The sequence below is a fragment of the Anopheles maculipalpis genome, chromosome 3RL (assembly GCF_943734695.1).
Source record: "Anopheles maculipalpis chromosome 3RL, idAnoMacuDA_375_x, whole genome shotgun sequence".
NCBI classification, from domain to species: Eukaryota; Metazoa; Arthropoda; class Insecta; order Diptera; family Culicidae; genus Anopheles; species Anopheles maculipalpis.
The window spans coordinates 73,165,711-73,183,868 of NC_064872.1; the positions used below are offsets into that span (position 1 = coordinate 73,165,711).

An 18,158-nucleotide genomic window follows, 5' to 3' on the forward strand; every position below is an offset into this window, starting at 1 on the left:
CCAGTCCAGTTGTGAGAAAACGCCTGTCTAATACTGGCCCGCCAACAACAAACTACTCTAAAGAACAACAACACCATTGGTACCTTTTTTGGCAAGCTTGTTTCAAAGCTGCTTTCAAACTACCTACCATTGTTACATTTCTCCCTTCCTGATTTCTTCCCGATTTGACCAAAAAAAAAAAACAAACAAACAAACAAAACGTTAAAGCAACACTTAGATTGATACAAAAACCTATATGCATATTCATCTATGTAGTGGATAAAAGTATGTATTTCTTCGCGCGGTATGATCAGAAGAGAATGTGTTTTGCAGGATAGGAAGGAGACACCCATACCCGCAATGATAAGAGAGATAGAGAGAGAGGTGCGCGTTGCCAGAGCACCATCCGTTAGGTTTGAATTAGGGCAAATAAACAAAACGCACATATGTGTGTGCGCGTGTATCTGTCCGGTCGAGCATCGGACAGCTAGGACTTACAACACTTTAGTCGTTTTTTTCTCTCTTTAATTAGATTTATGTATGTAACAACAACATTTAATTAGGACAGCGTAACGCTAGCCAACTTCCTCTTCTCTCCGTATAGTTTTTCGATTTGCCCGGCACCACCAATAACCAGGGAGGGGCGCGGCAACGGACTCTTTTGACGATTTGTAAATATTTAAACAAATATATATATATATATATATATATATATATATATATATATATATATATATATATATATATATATATATATATATATATATATATATATATATATATATATATATATATATATATATATATATATATATATATATATATAAATATATATATATATATACATATATATATATATATATATATATATATATATATATATATATATATATATATATATATATATATATATATATATATATATATATATATATATATATATATATATATATATATATATATATATATATATATATATATATATATATATATATATATATATACACAGGTATAATGGATTAGGTTCGCATTTGAGATATAACTATATCCCAATTTTATCGATTTAGATTCATAGACACTGACGTTAAGCCGCTTTAGGTAGTCTGTTTGCGTGTGGTGCGCACTTGGTTTCATTTTTTCCGTTCTAATATATGACACACTCAGTTCGCTCGATTTGCACGGTGGGAAAGAGTTTTTTTTTGGTTTAAGTGCATAATTTAAATGCCGAATGCCGTGAGTGATGCAATCAAGATTCATACCGAAACAACAACTGCTCAGAGCGTTTAATCTGCCATTTGAAAAACAGTAAGAACCCAATGAAGAAGGGTAAGGGAAGAAAAAATGTTACGTTGAGTACCTTTGTTTTGAATTGTCTATATTTTTGCTTCTGTTTCGTTACGTTTTTTCTTCAGTAAGCGAAACTGAATACCATTTTCGGACGAGAGCGCATCTACAACTAAACGAATGCAAATCGGGGTACAACAAAATAGTGAACAAATGCGAGAAAGAAAAAAACAGAGAGCAAATACTTCAAGCAAACTTGTATAAAGAAAAGATAATGCGATACCAACAACACAAAAAAACAACAATATTAGCATGTAAGTAGAAAACGACGGTATATATATATTATATATTTTATATTTATGATGAATCGTGAAGATAAAGAAAAAAACGGATAATATTATACACTATAAGGTAGTAGAAGACAGAACAAACAAAGCAAAACGTGAACAAGCAGAGGAAACCAATCGGTCCACCCCCATCACTGATCGGAGAACAATTAAGTGAACGAACGCGCACATCCACACACAACCGTTTAGCGTTTTATTCGCCCTCCTCCTATTTGTGGTAGACGCATCTACATACACACAACAGAGAGCTGCGGACACCTTGTTTAGAGCTAGTGACGTTATTGCACGGGTAGTTGAAACAAAAAAGCACACACACACACACACACATATACACACATATTCAGGAGTAAAGTTGGGGAGATGGGGAAAAATGCATTTAATCAAAACAAAAATCCCCGTGTAACGTGCGTTATTGTATAGAGAGGAGAAGGAACACTATTTAAGGATATACATAAAACTCGATAGGAGAACCATACATGTGTGGGAAGAATTGCAAATCAAACCAATCCCCGCACACTATCCCGCGTATTAGTATGATGGTTCCAATTTACAAACAACCAAATCGTGTGTGTGTGTGCGTGCGTGTGTGTGTGTATGTGTGTGTGGGTTAAGGCCGCCAAGAACAGGTGAAATGTGTGCAGATTTTTGAACCCATTTCTAAGTGTCTATATACATACATATATATATTTATGGAAACAAAACAAAACAAACAAAAGCCCGATGCAAACATAATGCTGTGTCGGATCTCTATCATCATATACATTAGTTATATATACTTGGAGCCGATCAAGCAGACCAGCGATCGGCAGATATAGTAGATCAGTGTGTGTGCGTGCGTGTGTGTGTGCAACGAATGATTGAAAAAGGAACTTGCGTGAACGCGAACACGGATGCATGTTTACGCGATTAGACTGACTGTTGTGTTATATAAAAAATGAGCCCGGGGAAAAGAAGCATTAGAAGAAGCAGAAGACTGTAGGAGAAGATAAGATGAATTAGACCTTTTATTCCTATCCAACACACACATGCACACATGCACACACATGCGATGCGGAAGTCAATCTAGGTGTGATTTGCATCCTTTGTTTAGTGTTTAGTATTCTTTAGTAAAAACCTCTCTTAACGTCCTTTTGCGTTTGCTTAAATCTCCATCACACACACATACACACGCACAGTCACGTGTGCGTGGATTCTCTTGGTTTTAGTGGCATATAAAGTGTGCTGCCTTTAGTTGTATACGTTACGCAGCCAGGGGAAGTTTAAAAATGTTTTTTTAAGGTAGACAAATTACACCGAAGCCGTATGTAAAATATTGTCTTAGTTGTTATTAACACACACACACACACACCACCCCCTTATTATTATTGCGCGATGGAAGAAAGCAGGGTTTTCCAGAGAACGCGAACGTTGTGCTGGATGGTACGTGTACAGTTCGGCAAAATATGTGTATTTATACTAGTGAAATACGATGGATTTGAATGATGCGAATTCTTAAGCCGAGCCCGAATTGCGTTTAGTCGTTGCTTGTTGTGTCGATCGTCGGTTTCGCGGGGTGTCTGTGCGCGTGTGTGTCGGGTCTTTGTTGTGTGCAGATCAGAGCGAACAACTGTGAATGGTCGTAGTAAACATGGGGGCGCTGCATGGGGTTGTAGAGAGTGTTTTAAACCATGCCCCCCACCAGCATCGTTGTCGCCGTTATTGTTTCATCGAACAAAATTTACCTAAGAGGAGAGGCTTGTGTACAGAGATCCTCCAGAATGTGTGTGTGTGTGTGTATATGAGGAGACAACAAAAGGGATATCTATTTAAAAGCTCTAAAACCTCTAACACACACATTTATGTCTCCAGGGGGATGAAACATAGTTTAACATTTATAAATTGGAAACAAACATATACGCGTACACCGACACACATACCCCAAAGGCCCTTTCGCACTCGGAACGCACGCTAACCATGGGCAGAACAAAAACAAATTATGCATAGTATTGAGTAAGGAACGGCCAGGAGAAGAGGACACAGATTATGAATTAAATGTAGTATCGGCGAAATCAATCGACGAACCAAGAAGATGCGGGGGTGGCGATAAGAGGACACCCCTTATTGCGTACAGTGAGAAGAAAGTGGTGCGGTGTATCAACCGCACACACTCAAACACACATACATACACAAACGCCAGCAAGGAAGAAACGCAAAAGAGAGTGTGTGTTTGTGCGTGCGTGTAGAAAGTAATACAAAGCGAATGTAATAATTGAACACAAGATTGTAGATGTAGCAATTAAGGTGCGACCCGTAGAAACTGTCACAGTGAGCACAACACAACCACCACATCTCCCAAAATACACACACACTCAACATTTAAGTGGTGGCGCTATACTTGTGAGCAGCGAGAGAGCAGCAGCTGGTGATGATAAAAAATATACGAATATTGAAAAAAATATATATATGAAAATTTAAAAAAGTGCATGAGAACGAACGGAATGGTGGTGCAAGTTCGTGATGACCATGAGACTTCCCTCTCTCTGGAGGTTCCGTTCCTGATGATTAAGGTAAGTGGAAATTCTTGTTTATATTTACTTATATACTAACACTATTACTAATGAAAAATGTGTGATCACCACAGTTTGTGTGATGAAACTGTGTGTGATGCATTCTAGGGTTTACCACGCTCATAACACAAGCATTAGAATAGCTAAAACAATGTGGAATTCGAATATGCACAAGATTTTTCTACCTTCATCACACATTGCACCATTTTAGCTACGGTGTTTTTATCAACACCTCAACTTGCGTTTATATTGATACGTCATGTCACCACCATGGTCGTCGGATCGGTTTTCAAAAGACGCACGGTATAGACAGCGGGGGTCTGAAATCTGACGGCGTGCCAAAATAATCGCAAGTTGTGATATTGATTGAAACAGCGTAGCTAAAACGGAATGACTGTTGTGTATCGCAAATTCCGTATAGGTTTTAGCTCTGCTTCTTCTGTAGGCTGGTAAACACTGGTATGCCGCGGGCCACTGGAAATTTCAATTTGTTGAATCTGTTCAAATCTGTTGAATTTGCAATCGTTGTGGAACTGTTGCAAATCACAAAATTACGACTACAATTTTTTCTCCGTTGCCCCGCGTTAGGCTTGTGTATGCGACAGGTTCTAGCAAAGCGATTTCAAACGAGAACATTTTTCACGTTTGAAATCACGAAAAGTAGAAATTTTCATTTTGAAATCTCCCGTGGCGACTCCTCAGCCTTGTAACATTATAGACATAAAATTTATTAAAATTGCGTTCTATGGCGCGGGGCAATAAGTTATTTATCATTATAGATGTTATTGGAACTGAATGATTTGAAAGTTTATAAGCTAAACCCTATAGATTCTTGTTCTTGGTGTGAGTTTTGGTAGGGATTGTTGGTTGACGGAATCAATCAATCGATAAATCATCAATCAGTCGTGTATTGATAAAATACGGATCCTCGACGCAACCGGCACTCACGAGCAGCTAAACCGATTTTGACTGCTTGTTTCTCTGATTCTAGGAATCCCATTACCTTGAAAAAGTAGTTAATTTAGTGCTTTACCAAAAAATCACAACAAAATGCTTCTTATGAGCTGTATGCCACCGGTTCATATTCATCACCGAAAGTTGTTCAAGTTATAATAAGTCATAAAATAGTTTAACGCAATAAATTACAAAGGAATCTTATCGCTTTCTATTAACTTTTATTGAGTAACCCTGTAAAGTCATGCAAGAAGCCTGCGAATTGCGTTAAAGGCTCGCTCATCATTCGTTTTAATCGGCCAAACAATTAAACGACACGCGGTTCTCAAGTGCCACCCCTTGAGTTATAGTCATAAAATAGTTTAACGCAATAAATTACAAAGGAATCTTATCGCTTTCTATTAACTTTTATTGAGTAACCCTGTAAAGTCATGCAAGAAGCCTGCGAATTGCGTTAAAGGCTCGCTCATCATTCGTTTTAATCGGCCAAACAATTAAACGACACGCGGTTCTCAAGTGCCACCCCTCCTGCTACTTGCAATAGTTTGATTATTTCAAGCATCAGCTCAACGGCACGACACAAACAATTGGTGACAAACAAATAACGTGCGCTCCGTAGCTATCTTCGTAATACATCTGGACATCGGGGTTTGTTACAGGAAAAATACAGGAGAGAAATGATAATGTCTCATCATACCAGATGATCATACATGTAAGAATCAGTTAAAAACGAAAGGGGGATTTCGTTGTCGATTTGCTGAACCGATACGTCACCGTTGACGTCATGAAGCACCGTATAAGGAGCTCTGTCCGAAAGGCAGCATCATGCTCGAAGAGCGAATTGCGCGAGTGCCTTCGATGGTCATTATTCTTGCATTGATGTACGTTGTGGTCTATCTCAGTTAACAGAGCAGCGCACCGGGGGGCGAGCTTCTGTAGGACGCGATAAGAGGTAATCTACTCTCTCAGCGTAAATGCTGTTCTCTGTCGCCACTGCCACTACAGTTCTCGACCGACATCGACAGCGACAACGAGCGAAGAATTAATTATTCAGTGAGCTTGTTGATAGCACGGCATCACCCTCGTGTCGTATTTGAATTCGACCACCACGTACCACGCAGCAGCAGTATCAGCTGGACCGAGACCGAGTGCGGATGCAAATTGCGCTCTGTGTATCCCGGAAGAGCGAGAAATAGCGACCATAATGAAGACGGTGCAAGTGTTGTTTATTGAACTGTTGGTGGTGGTGCTGTTGGTGGCCGAGGGCCACGCTAAGCATGTGATCGATAGTCAGGAACGTGCTACTAACCCAAAGTTTGTCGCTGTCAATGATCAGCCAGTTATTGGCATCCTGTCGCAGGAACTGTCCTATTTGATGACGCAAAACTATGGAGATGAAGGTTACGATAGCTATATTGCGGCCTCGTACGTGAAGTTCGTTGAGGGTGCTGGTGCTCGGGTCGTTCCGATCTGGTAAGTGTTTCGGGTGCAAGGGTTACCGTAAGAATGCCTCATAAATTGCACTCTTCTGGACTTTTTTCAACAGGATCAACCAACCGGCAGAATACTACACGAACATTATGTCCAACCTAAATGGAGTACTGCTTCCCGGCGGTGCTACATGGTTCAACCAGAGCAACGGTTATGCAGATGCTGGACGACACATCTACGATATCGCGGTAGAATATAACGAAAATGGTGATTACTTTCCGGTCTGGGGTACCTGTTTGGGTTTCGAGCTGCTCACCTATCTGGCTGCGAATGGTGCGGAACATCGGGCACACTGTAGTTCCAGCAGCCAGGCTTTGCCGTTAAACTTTAAGAACGATTTCCGCAACAGTCGTATGTTTGCCGATGCACCGAACAATGTGATTGATATTTTGAGCAACGAACCGGTCACGGCTAACTTCCACCAGTTCTGTGTGACGGAAGCGAACCTGACGGCGTACGGATTGGATCAGGACTGGCGCGTAATGTCGGTCGATCGTGACTGGAACGGGATGGAGTTTATCTCCACCATCGAGCACAGAACGTAAAGTTTCGACTGCTGAACAACTTTTACCGGAGATTTTATTGCTTCATTGGGAGTTGTGCTTTTCTCCTTCATTCTCAGCTACCCATTCTACGGCATTCAGTTCCACCCGGAAAAGAACATCTACGAGTGGATCCAGAACAAGAACATCTCACACACCGCAAATGCCATCCGTGCGGCACAGTTCTTTGCCGACTTTTTCATCGAAGAATCGCGCAAAAGTGATCATCAGTTTGCGAGCGAAACGACACTGGAGAAGCACGTGATCTACAACTACCAGCCAACCTTTACTGGGTTAAAGCGGTCCAGTTTCGAGCAGTGCTACATGTTCCGTGGTAACTATAGCGAGCAACCGGAAGGAGATGATAATCCGGATAGTTCCGCGCTCCCTACTACCATCGTATCCCTTACCCTGTCTTGCATGCTTCCCTCGCTAACTCTGTACCACTTCTTCATTGCCTCACCGCATGCTGTATGCTGCTTGTAAAAAAAAACACATTTCGATTTCGCATGTTCGTATCATTTCGCAAACCATTTTGTTTTTACCTTTCCCTATAAGAAAGTATCGTGAAAGATTGTCCTTTTTTCCGCTTTTAGAATCGCCCAAAGTATTGCCCAAGGTGTTGAAATCGAAAAAGCTCAAGAAAAAGACTGTCCAGCGTGACCCAGCTTCTGGTGGCCACTAGAGAGCGAGAGAGGGAGCGAAGTAAAGCCACCGTTGGTATCGAGTGGACAAGACGACATTGTTGCACACAATGTGCATTATCGATGGAAGTCAAATCAGATATTGCTCATGCCAATAGGACAAAACAACGTCAGATTCATCGACCCTGATAAGAAGCAATCTTTTACTGATACCCGACCGTGCGACAGCTGAAAGGAAGATGATGCCGGATGATGATTTCGCTATCTTAATTAATCGTGTGCTTCGATTTTGAAGGGTGGAAGACAAAATAGAGAGCAGAACTCACGTGCAAACGAATCGTTTGGATGATAATTCGATTTTTTAAATTAATTGTTACTTGTTACGCTTCCGCGGTAATTGGATTCCTGCTTATTGTTGATAAGATTGTTGCGTATACTTGGCATCTCATGCAGGATTTCCTTTTGTCGGTGATTTACCATAATTCCCTTCACATTAATCGATCCGATTCCCGTCATGAGGCGCACTGCAGTGCGAAGAGTTGAGTCACCTGTTATGATTGTGCGGAATGTGTGGTTTTGAAGACATAACAAAAAATCCATCAACTGGATCTCTCGAACAGAAAAATCCCCATCACAACACATCGTTCCGTGTAAGGACCGGCATTTGTTTATTGACTTTCGTCTGCCCCCTTCCCCCTCCGGAAAGGTGTTTGTCCCCCTTCCCCCTTCAAGCATCGTATGTGAATTCCCGTTTTCGGTATAAATATGTCGTGTTCATGTTTGTTATTATTTAGCATTTTCGTTTTCACCTATCCCCACTACGTCGTCCAGCATCCTCCTCCTCTAGCTGCCGAACGTTCGCTATCAGCTCGTCCAAATTGATGTCGTCTGACACACTCGGGAGAGATTCCTGTAGGAAGAGACGTATAATTAATACCCAAGTATTGCCAAAAAGATTATCCTTCTAGCTCAGCATTACTTACCAGCTTTCCCTTCACAACCTCGTAATTCTTCTCCTGATTAGCCTTTTTCTTTTCAAATTCATCCGTCGATGTTGCAAGTTTCTGTGCATCTTCGAGGAAGCTCTCCAGTCGGCTCACTTCCTTCGCCTCACTGTCACACTTTGCTCGTAGCGATGCGACATTGGAACGTAGCGTAATTGCTTGCGTTTTTGCTTCGAGACGCTTTGCTTCCCGTTGGTAGAGGAACTCGTCCAGAAACGACATGTGCGGACCATCGATAGCCAGTCCAGTGTGGAGCCGTACCTGTGCAAACTGGTCCAGAAGCTCCTGTACCGAGTCGGCAAATGTGAACGCATCGATGCCGAAATCTTGTAATAGTTTATCATTTTGTGCATCTGTGTTTCGGTTGGTGGGTGAAAAAACTAACATTAAAACACAAACCATCCCTTTTGTTTACACCGTGTCAGAAGAGCACTTACTTAGCGCGCGGACTTCCTCCAATGATTTACAAACAGTTATGTGTCGCGATGTATCTGATGGTAAAGAAGGTGCGTAAGTTATCGTGACGAATTATTTTCATTTTCTACCGTTTTAACTCACCTTTATCCATTATTTTTGCTGTAAAACTGTTGTCTATTACAACGGCAGTGCTGGAGCGTTCGGCAGGCAGTTGTTTATTTTGATTCTTTCAAAGCGATGACAGTTGAACGTAACGACCGATGGCGTTACATTCCCAGGCGTTACTGCAGGCGTCAGACGTAACGTAAGACGTTTGTAAGCCGTGTTTTGAAAAGTCCGTTGAGTTGTTCTTGATTTTATATATTGCGAAATTTATTTAGCGGTCCAATAGTAGATACGTACATAATTTTCTAAGTTAAGGAACGATAAATAGGATAAAATTAATGAAAAATTTCTCTTCGTAAAGCGCTTCTGGATACTGATTTGCATTTTATTGACTTTAAAACAAAAACTATTCACATCTAACTAGGAAGACGAGAAGTTTTTTTTCACATTTTCTCTATGATTTGATAACCATGCTTATTAATAACACACATAAGAATGATATCAAACAAATTTCGGTATTTAGTAGAACTTCAAATACCCGTCCTCTCTACGCTACTATTCCCGTGTGGTAAACGATCCACTCGACGTACGACGATACGCGCGTGTACACTCCCGGAACACCATTCTGGCAGCCTAAGGTCGACCCGTACGAAACGATCCCGACCTGCGTCAAGCGCTGCCCATCGAACTTCACCGTCAGCGGTCCACCGGAATCACCCTGGCACGGATTGCGACCACCTTCACCGGCCACACAAATCTGCTGATCGCGAATGATCGATCCGTACACCCGGTAGCATACTTCATTCGAGACGATCGTGTTGGTGGCGTAGCGCAGTTCGAGCTTCATCTCATCCGTCAGCTCAGCGAAGTCATCGTTCGATTGAGCGCCCCAACCGGACACTATCGAATCGTACCCGGTCAGATCGGTGTACGCGTTGGTCCAGGAAGGCAAGCGGATCGGTTGCACGCGGGACGAAAAGGTAAGTGGTTTCGGTAAGCGGATCAGTGCAATATCGTTGAGTATATCGACCGGATCGAACCCCGGATGTAGGATGGTGTCGGACGGTTTCACCGGTACGGTGATTGTGTCCGCTGCGAACGGTATCTGTATCGCGGTTTGGCCAGGGATGACGGTTGCTTCCTTCATACCGTACAGACAGTGTGCGGCGGTCAGTATGTATCGGTCGGCTAGAATCGATCCACCGCAGAGTGTATCGGAACCGTCGGCAAAGATAAGGATGATGGCTACCAGATGGGGGAACTGTTCGTTGGTGGCGATTGATCCACCGGCCACTTTGCTTACCGCGGGGCGATCGATGATGAGCTGCGGACGGTACACCATGGTGGATGCGGTCGATAAAAATGAGGAGGCTGACGAGGACGCCGACGATGGTACGGACGCATTATGAATTGTCGTCCAAAACATGCCCATTTTCGAGGGTTTCGAGCGTCGCAGCACTGGTGAGGTTTCTCCATGGGAGGCGCACAGTATCAGGCACAGTAGAAAACACGGTATCACGATACACGAGGCAGCTAGTAAGGAGGACATCCTGAACGTAAATGGGGAAGCTCTCGCTTCGCGTTCCGATCTGCTGAAACGGTCACCCGAATGGTGTGGAACAGTTTTATCGGCAATTTGCGATATCTTTGTCTTTTTGTAGTTGAGCGATACCGGGACAGAGTACTGTCGCTTCTGCTGGTGCTGCTGCTGCTGCTGCTGGTCGATCTCGACACGACGATAAGATTGTTTCTCCGCCCGAGTCCCGATCTCGGAAGTTGTCAATCAACGGCCACCGTGCGTCACCGAAGGGTTAATATAAGGTTGGAGTGCTTTGTATTCTTGGTCTTGTGCTCCAAGGTCTTGGCTTGATAGTGCGGTGTTATTTTAGAATACCGTATGGAATGAAAACAACACGCGCAATTGAGGTTGACGACCATGTTTGTGGGTGGTTTTGATGGTTATCGTGCCAGGGGGTTGAAGCTGCATGATTCATCTGTGTGCGGGAGTCTAAGGGGGAAAGAGCTGTGAAGTAACCCGGAATGTATGTTGCCAGTAGTATGCTGTCTTCTGTCAAGTTAAACAACCTGTGAGTCAGTGAATGGAGCATGTTAAATGTTCAGAATATTTTCTTGGCTTAACCGACCTACTAAGTCACACCGGCCATCAAATGGGTTACGAGTCTTGTTGATACCACGTAGTTGGATAGTCGGTCCTCACTACGGGGAAACGAGCTCATGCCTGCCATTAGCTCGTGCATAGTAGCTCATGCCCGCCATCTAATTGTCTTATGAGTCTTGATTCCATTGATTGATTGATTCCACGTAGTACAATAGTCAGGATTAAATAGTCTCAGTACACATTTACACATCAGAGACATTAACTTTGTCCAAAATTGTGGAATGTATGTAAGGAAGGATAATGGAAGAGCAGACACTAGGACGAGTTCCAACAGTTATACGGTGATCTTAACATCGTGTAGCGAATTAGACTCGTCAGACTACGGTGCGCTCATCAAGTCGTTACAAATCATCCAAATGGACCGCCAGCCACAACATTCAAATGTTGGCAACGATATGGAGTGGCAAGCACCACAAAGTATCCGCAACAAAGGGGGTTTTCTTGGAAGCCAGTTGTTAGTCTCCATGGCACGATGCTCCAAAGAGGCGCTAATCCCTTAGCGGAAATAGAGAGGACAACATTCGAACCATACCTGGCAGTAAAAACATCCACAACTGAGCTCACCCGGGATAAGGTGCATTTGATTTGAGGGAGAAGAAAATGTATGCCCCTCAAATAGTCTCGAAGGATTCGTCTTATTGGAACCTTTACATATAGCTTGAAAGCAATGCTATCTTGTATCGTGTATCGATCATTCATCTAAAAAAAAGTCTCTTAAACTGATAACATTTAAGCATTTGTAAAAGGAAATTAGATGGAATACACTCCTGGTCCTCTAAGACAAGGCCTGAGAAACTCCTGTCAGATTAGCTCTTGAATTATGTAAGATTTCGTGAAACTGGTGGCTCTAATAATATGACACCAATTGCGTTTCGCACGAGCCTCCACATTTTATTGGGATATTACGACATCGTGACACATTTCACCGCAAAACGGCGTTGTATTTTGATCCTATGCAAGCGCGTTATCAGATACCCCCCAAACTCATCCAAACGCACTAGTTTGGTTTACAACTGATAATTAGCTCCATCAGAAATGGCAATAATTTTTTATCTTCCGCTTGCGAATTTGGCCTCTATTATAGGTTGACCTATATACCCTCTGTGGTCTAAAGCGGCACCCGAAAAAATGTGCAATTTACAGTATAAAAATGGCACTCAGCCGAATTCACAGTCACTGAGTTGTGCAGAATTTGGCAAGTCGTGTGCAGAACAATATGGTGCTCAAAATTAGTCTGCTGGTGGTTTTGATGCTAGAGGGTGCTTTTGCGATCGAGCAAAGTGCAATTAATGGCACGGACGTCGATTGGTCGAAGGTACGGTCCATCGACGAGTTTGATCACTACTGGACACGGCTTTCACCGGAATTGCAGCTGTATCGGAATACGGCACCAGGACCGGCGAGCCGCATTGCAAACGGATTCCAGGCTACACCGGGTCAGTTTCCGTACCATGTGGTGCTACTGGCCGATTTCACACTAGGCACAGGACTTTGCGGTGCAACCGTACTAACCAACAGCTACATCCTGACGGCAGCTCACTGTGTAGCAGAATACTACGGCATTAAGGCATCTGGTGGACTCGCCATAATGGGTGCATTCGATCGGATCATTGTGGAACCGGAGCAGCAGCGCATTCCGTTTGAAACAGCGGGCATTACGATCCATCCCCAGTACTCGTACGTTGATGTGCGTAACGATGTAGCGACCGTACTGCTGACCACACCCATGAGCTATACCGGTCGTATCCAACCGACCCGTCTGCCTGTTCCATCCGATCAGAGGTCGTTTGCTCGCGTGCAGGGTACAGTGATGGGGTATGGACGTACATCCACCACGAGCACCTCGTTTTCGAGGTTCCTGCGATATACGTTTAATACGATTATATCGAATAATGAGTGTATCACGTACTGGTCTCCGATTTATGTTGACCAGCAGAATATGTGCTTGAGCCCAGCGAATGGACGATCACCTTGTATCGGTGATTCCGGAGGCGCACTGACTGTGAGCGATGGCCTCGACCAGTTGCAAGTGGGCATCGTGTCGTTCGGTGAAGCGGTCGGATGTGCTGTCAGCATGCCGTCGGTATATGCGCGAATAACCTACTTCCTTCCTTGGATTGTGGCTAACTCCGATTACTAGTGCGAGGGGGAAAAATACTATTAGAACTTTACACATTTACCACATCAATGAAGATTAGAGAGAGTCCTCTGTGTAATATTAAAATAAATCAAACGATTCATCTGTTGGTGTCTGTAACTAATTGTTTTTCAAGTCTTTGCATAACATAACCCACTCAGATCGTTCGAATGTTATAACAGCGATAACTGAACGTTGGTGTGGATTGCATATTAACGCCATCTAGTGATTGATAGCGGGGATTAGATAATCACAACAGAGGGCGCTATTTAAAGTGCTTAAGATGATTCTCCAAACCTCACCTTTTTTATCATTTTTCATTTTTTGTAGGGAAAATTCTATAAAAAAGAAATCTTAATTTACACAATCTCGAAGAAAGTGCCCTATTGTGTAAGTACATTGCACACGCTTCGATTAGATTATAGCAACACCTTCCGAAACAAACTTTGATTCCCCTCCCCCACTTGACCGATTAAACCAGTACCCTAATTACCACACAATCCATGTCTGCGACAGATTATCGGCCATAGTTTTATTTTGGAAACATAGGAACCAGAAACCGATAAGGGTTAACGAACGATACCTGTTTTGGTCCGAATCAGCACCGTTCTACCAAAACAAGTTAGTAAACAATTAGTAGCAGTTTTGCGGTTGCTAGGTAGCAACCAATATCCGGTACACATGGAAACGCACCTGATAATAGCTGATGCTGGTTGAGAACAAACTAGGATTCCCCTCGGCTGGCTGTCTGGAAGACGTTTTATCGCTTTGCGCTTATGGGTGTTCTCTTTGTGGTGCGTGTTCTTATCGCAGCTTGATCCTATCTGAAGATTGAATCTAATGCGGAGGACTTATAAATAGCGTGCGAGTAGCTGAGCTGGACATTAGTCGTCTGCAGTTTAGTCACCACTTAACACACGGTTCAGGATGAAGTTTGTCGGTGCGTTTGCTTTCGTTGGCCTGTTGGCCACCTTCTGCACCCCGCATGCCAGTGCTAAGTCGATCGATATCGACTTTACGCGGGTCATTTCGATCGAGGAGACGGAACGCTACTGGCGCCGCCTACCGGCCGAGATGCAGTACCTGCGTTCGGTTGAGGAACCACCGCGTCGCATCACCAACGGTCAGCTAGCGGCGACCGCTCAGTTCCCGTACCAGGCCGTTGTTTACAGTGATGCCGGCGATGGCTACTACAGCTTGTGCGGTGGTTCTATCCTGACGAAAAACTACATCCTGACGGCGGCCCACTGTGTCACGGACGATTTAGACCAGACCGCACCGGGTGGTATCGTTATTCTCGGTGCTACCGATCGTACCGTTGTTCAGTCGACCCAACAGCGCATGACGTTCAGCAAGGCGGGCATCCGTGTTCATCCGCAGTACAATTCGGTCAGCATCCGGAATGATATCGCTACCGTCCGGTTGGACACACCGGCCGTCTTCAACGCCTACGTGAATGTGATCGATCTACCTGCCCTGTCCGATGCGCGTCAGTTTGGCGGTGTGGAGGGTACGGCTTCCGGCTTTGGACGTACCACGGACACGTCCGCTCCTTCGTCGGTGCTGATGTTTGTGCGCAACCCGGTCATGACGAATGCGCAGTGCAATCTTTACTGGAGCACATCCTCGGTGGAGGCGCAGAACGTGTGTCTTGATCCGACCGGCGGACGTTCGGCGTGCAACGGTGACTCGGGTGGCCCATTGACGGTGCAGGATGCGGGCCGCAGTCTGCAGGTGGGCATCGCATCGTTTGTTTCGGCCCGTGGCTGCACGTCCGGGGCGCCATCCGTGTGGGTGCGTGTGTCTTACTTCCGCGACTGGATTCGTCAAAATTCGGACTACGTGTTCCGTGCTTAGGATACGCTTAAGAGAAAAAAAAAATACGTTAAGTATGGAGCTTTTTGATAAATGACAAACATAAATAATATAAGAAATGCAGTAAAGGAAACGAATGAGTTGTACATTGACTTATTGGAGAGCTGCTGTGAGTTTTAAGAGTCTCCCTGTTGAGTTCCGCAGGCAACAAAATCTTCTCACGAGTATCTTATCTTCCGATTAGTGTACCAAAATACAAGAAAAGGCTATGCTAACATTTATATTACCCTCCTAATTGGAGCCTTATCTTATATGATTACAAGCTGAGTAACATAACCAGATATCGAACGATCGTTCACAGGAAACGTCAACACTGCTGGTGGTAATTTATGATACCTTTTAATACAGCAGCCAGCGGTTTGTTTTAGCAAATCTTATCGCTAACGACCGAAACGATTCCGTTGCCGGATGTATAGAAATAATGTAAGCCGTTGCCATTAATCCTTAGAAATTATGATTTTGATTGTCCATTTCCGTTCCCTAGGGTCCTATTTTTGCAGCTAATCGACTAAAAAAAAAAAATTGGAGCTTTGTTGTACTTGCTTCCGTTTGAAGGATGAATATTACAAACATTTGAAAAAAGATGGCAGACCTGAAGGGGATGATTATGAAGATCGTGATTTGCACAAAAAGTGGAGCTTAAAATATTTCTATAATTCTGCTTATTTATTAGAATATAAGAAGCAGAGGTTATTTCGGTCAGTATTTGCTTGAAGCTTAGTGTAGAAAGAGCGCCTAAAAGTAGGCAAATTATGTGTCAAGAGAATTTAAGTCGGTATCAGCGTGCCCCTCCGAGTGCGTTGTGGAGCTTAGTGGTTTGTTTACTGGCTATACTGCGCACGAGAGATAGTAAGTTACAGTGTTACGATTCTTATTAATGGAATTGCACAATCATTTAGGAGAATCTTTCAAATGGATAGTGGAGTTGCAAGCTCGTTGAAACTTAATGACCTTCTGAGTCACACCGGCCATCTAATGGCTTACTAGAATTGCTGATACCAAGTTGTTAGATAGACAGTTCTCACAATAGGGAGGTAACGGGCCTAGATGTGATTTGAACCCCGGTCCTGTCTTGTCAAGACCGGTGCCGTTGTCAATTACATCACATGGATCGAAAAACCCGTGATGTTGTTAGTCTAACCTGTGGTCTATAGAAGTACACCACATCCTAGAGATTGAAGTCTTCTTTAGAAAGTGGCATAATGCATAGCTTCAGGCGCATGTGAAGTATTTTCTTTCTGAGCTCCTGTTAAATATCACTGCCAATCGGCAACTCTTTTAGCGATCCTGGAGGCCTACATTGGCGCCCCATTTGGAAAGATTCCATTGCTGGGTTCGTCACTAAACACCTGAAGAGTTGCTGTCGAGGTGCATCCATAGTGGCAGAAGCTGCTTGGTCACTGTTTAGCCAGGTCTGGAGATTGGAAAATCCTTCTCCCACAAAGATAACTCAAACCAGCAATAATTCACACTACCTTGATTTACTAATAGCTATCGCTCGTCGATAATCCCCTGGAAAATCCAGGCGGAGTTTTTGTGTGGTGAAGGCACACTTATCACAACTCGCTTTTACCAAACTGCCACTCCGGGTGCCATATCTTGCGATTAACCGATCCATTCCAACCACAGCACACTCGCGGCAGTAAATAAAAGCTTGCCACGGGCCACGATTTCGGTATCAGTAGTCTCGAGACAGCGGATAGGAAGCAATGATGAAGATTGCCGGAGCGTTTGTAATTGCCGGTCTGCTGGCCGTGTGCTCGTTCGCCAGTGCCGAATGGATCGACATCGATTGGTCGCAGGTGAAACACATCCAAGAGTTCGACCACTACTGGCAGCGTTTGCCGGCAGAGTACCAGTACCTGCGTCAGGTCCGCCCATCCCAGCGCATCGTGAACGGTTTGGAGGCACTGCCCGGTCAGTTCCCGTACCAGATCGCTCTGCTCAGCAACTTCGGCACCGGTACCGGTCTGTGCGGTGGTACCGTCATCACGAACAACTACATCCTAACCGCCGCTCACTGTGTGGTCGGTGGTAACGGTCAGGTCGCTATCGGTGGTACCGCCATCCTTGGGGCGCACAATCGTAACGAGAATGAGCCGACGCAGCAGCGCATTACCTTCACGCAGGCCGGTGTGTCCGTGCACCCACAGTACAATCCGTCGACGATCCGCAACGATATCGCCACGGTACGTCTGAGCACGCCCGCCGTCTTCAATGCACGCGTTCAACCGATCGATCTGCCCGCCCGTTCGGATGCCCGTACTTTCGCCGGTCTGGAGGGTACGGCGTCCGGATTCGGACGTACGTCGGACGCTAGCACCGCTACCTCGCCGGTGGTGATGTTCACGCGCAACCCAATCCTGTCCAACGCGCAGTGCAACAGCTTCTGGAGCACGGCTGTGGTGCAGGATCAGAACGTGTGCCTGGATGCTACCGGTGGCCGTTCGCCGTGCAACGGTGACTCGGGCGGTCCGTTGGCTGTGCAGGATAACGGTCGCAGTCTGGAGGTTGGCATTGCTTCGTTCGTGTCGGCACAGGGCTGTGCTTCGGGTGCACCGTCCGTGTGGGTCCGCATCTCGTTCTTCCGCGACTGGATCGAGCAGAACTCGGACTACGTGTTCCGCGCTTAAGAAGGCGAATGTGAGGAAGAC

General features: G+C 44.4%; 8 protein-coding genes across 14 annotated transcripts in view; 3 read left to right on the top strand and 5 right to left on the bottom strand.

Annotated features, from left to right (window-relative positions):
- Positions 1 to 7,679, bottom strand: part of LOC126561524 (basic proline-rich protein-like) — a 360,034-nt gene extending 352,355 nt beyond the window's left edge. The window contains exon 1 of the mRNA XM_050217729.1: positions 7,675 to 7,679. Coding sequence (XP_050073686.1) covers positions 7,675 to 7,677 — 3 coding nt within the window. The 5' untranslated portion in view covers positions 7,678 to 7,679. The remainder of the gene's footprint in view (positions 1 to 7,674) is intronic.
- LOC126563429 (transmembrane protein 258) overlaps positions 1 to 18,158 on the bottom strand; it is a 497,437-nt gene that overhangs the window by 187,875 nt on the left and 291,404 nt on the right. The window lies entirely within an intron of this gene.
- Positions 1 to 18,158, bottom strand: part of LOC126562245 (protein henna) — a 754,155-nt gene that overhangs the window by 156,406 nt on the left and 579,591 nt on the right. The gene's annotated exons all lie outside the window — the stretch shown is intronic.
- On the bottom strand, positions 8,593 to 9,388 carry LOC126563119 (uncharacterized). The gene is made up of 4 exons (XM_050219741.1): positions 9,350 to 9,388; positions 9,229 to 9,282; positions 8,771 to 9,144; positions 8,593 to 8,697 (listed from the first exon to the last, which is right to left on the bottom strand). The coding sequence occupies exons 1-4, from the start codon at positions 9,357 to 9,359 to the stop codon at positions 8,593 to 8,595; spliced, it is 543 nt and encodes a 180-aa protein (XP_050075698.1). The 5' UTR covers positions 9,360 to 9,388.
- On the bottom strand, positions 9,861 to 10,862 carry LOC126560966 (brachyurin-like). The gene has a single exon (XM_050216916.1). The coding sequence runs from the start codon at positions 10,860 to 10,862 to the stop codon at positions 9,861 to 9,863; it is 1,002 nt and encodes a 333-aa protein (XP_050072873.1).
- On the top strand, positions 12,709 to 13,632 carry LOC126562678 (collagenase-like). Its single transcript, XM_050219240.1, has one exon. The coding sequence runs from the start codon at positions 12,709 to 12,711 to the stop codon at positions 13,630 to 13,632; it is 924 nt and encodes a 307-aa protein (XP_050075197.1).
- On the top strand, positions 14,557 to 15,486 carry LOC126562672 (brachyurin-like). The gene has a single exon (XM_050219235.1). The coding sequence runs from the start codon at positions 14,557 to 14,559 to the stop codon at positions 15,484 to 15,486; it is 930 nt and encodes a 309-aa protein (XP_050075192.1).
- On the top strand, positions 17,217 to 18,137 carry LOC126562682 (brachyurin-like). The gene has a single exon (XM_050219245.1). It carries the CDS (start codon positions 17,217 to 17,219, stop codon positions 18,135 to 18,137), a length of 921 nt encoding a protein of 306 aa, XP_050075202.1.

Bases quoted from the DNA above. Each gene is read 5' to 3' on its own strand.
- LOC126562682 (XM_050219245.1), top strand. From the start codon at position 17,217: ATGAAGATTGCCGGAGCGTTTGTAATTGCCGGTCTGCTGGCCGTGTGC.
- LOC126563119 (XM_050219741.1), bottom strand. The intron at 9,145-9,228 runs GTAAGTGCTCTT...ACCGAAACACAG, and splicing joins GGAGGAAGTCCGCGCGCTAA to ATGCACAAAATGATAAACTA. The intron at 8,698-8,770 runs GTAAGTAATGCT...CTCTTCCTACAG, and splicing joins AGGTTGTGAAGGGAAAGCTG to GAATCTCTCCCGAGTGTGTC.
- LOC126560966 (XM_050216916.1), bottom strand. From the start codon at position 10,862: ATGTCCTCCTTACTAGCTGCCTCGTGTATCGTGATACCGTGTTTTCTA.
- LOC126562678 (XM_050219240.1), top strand. From the start codon at position 12,709: ATGGTGCTCAAAATTAGTCTGCTGGTGGTTTTGATGCTAGAGGGTGCT.
- LOC126562672 (XM_050219235.1), top strand. From the start codon at position 14,557: ATGAAGTTTGTCGGTGCGTTTGCTTTCGTTGGCCTGTTGGCCACCTTC.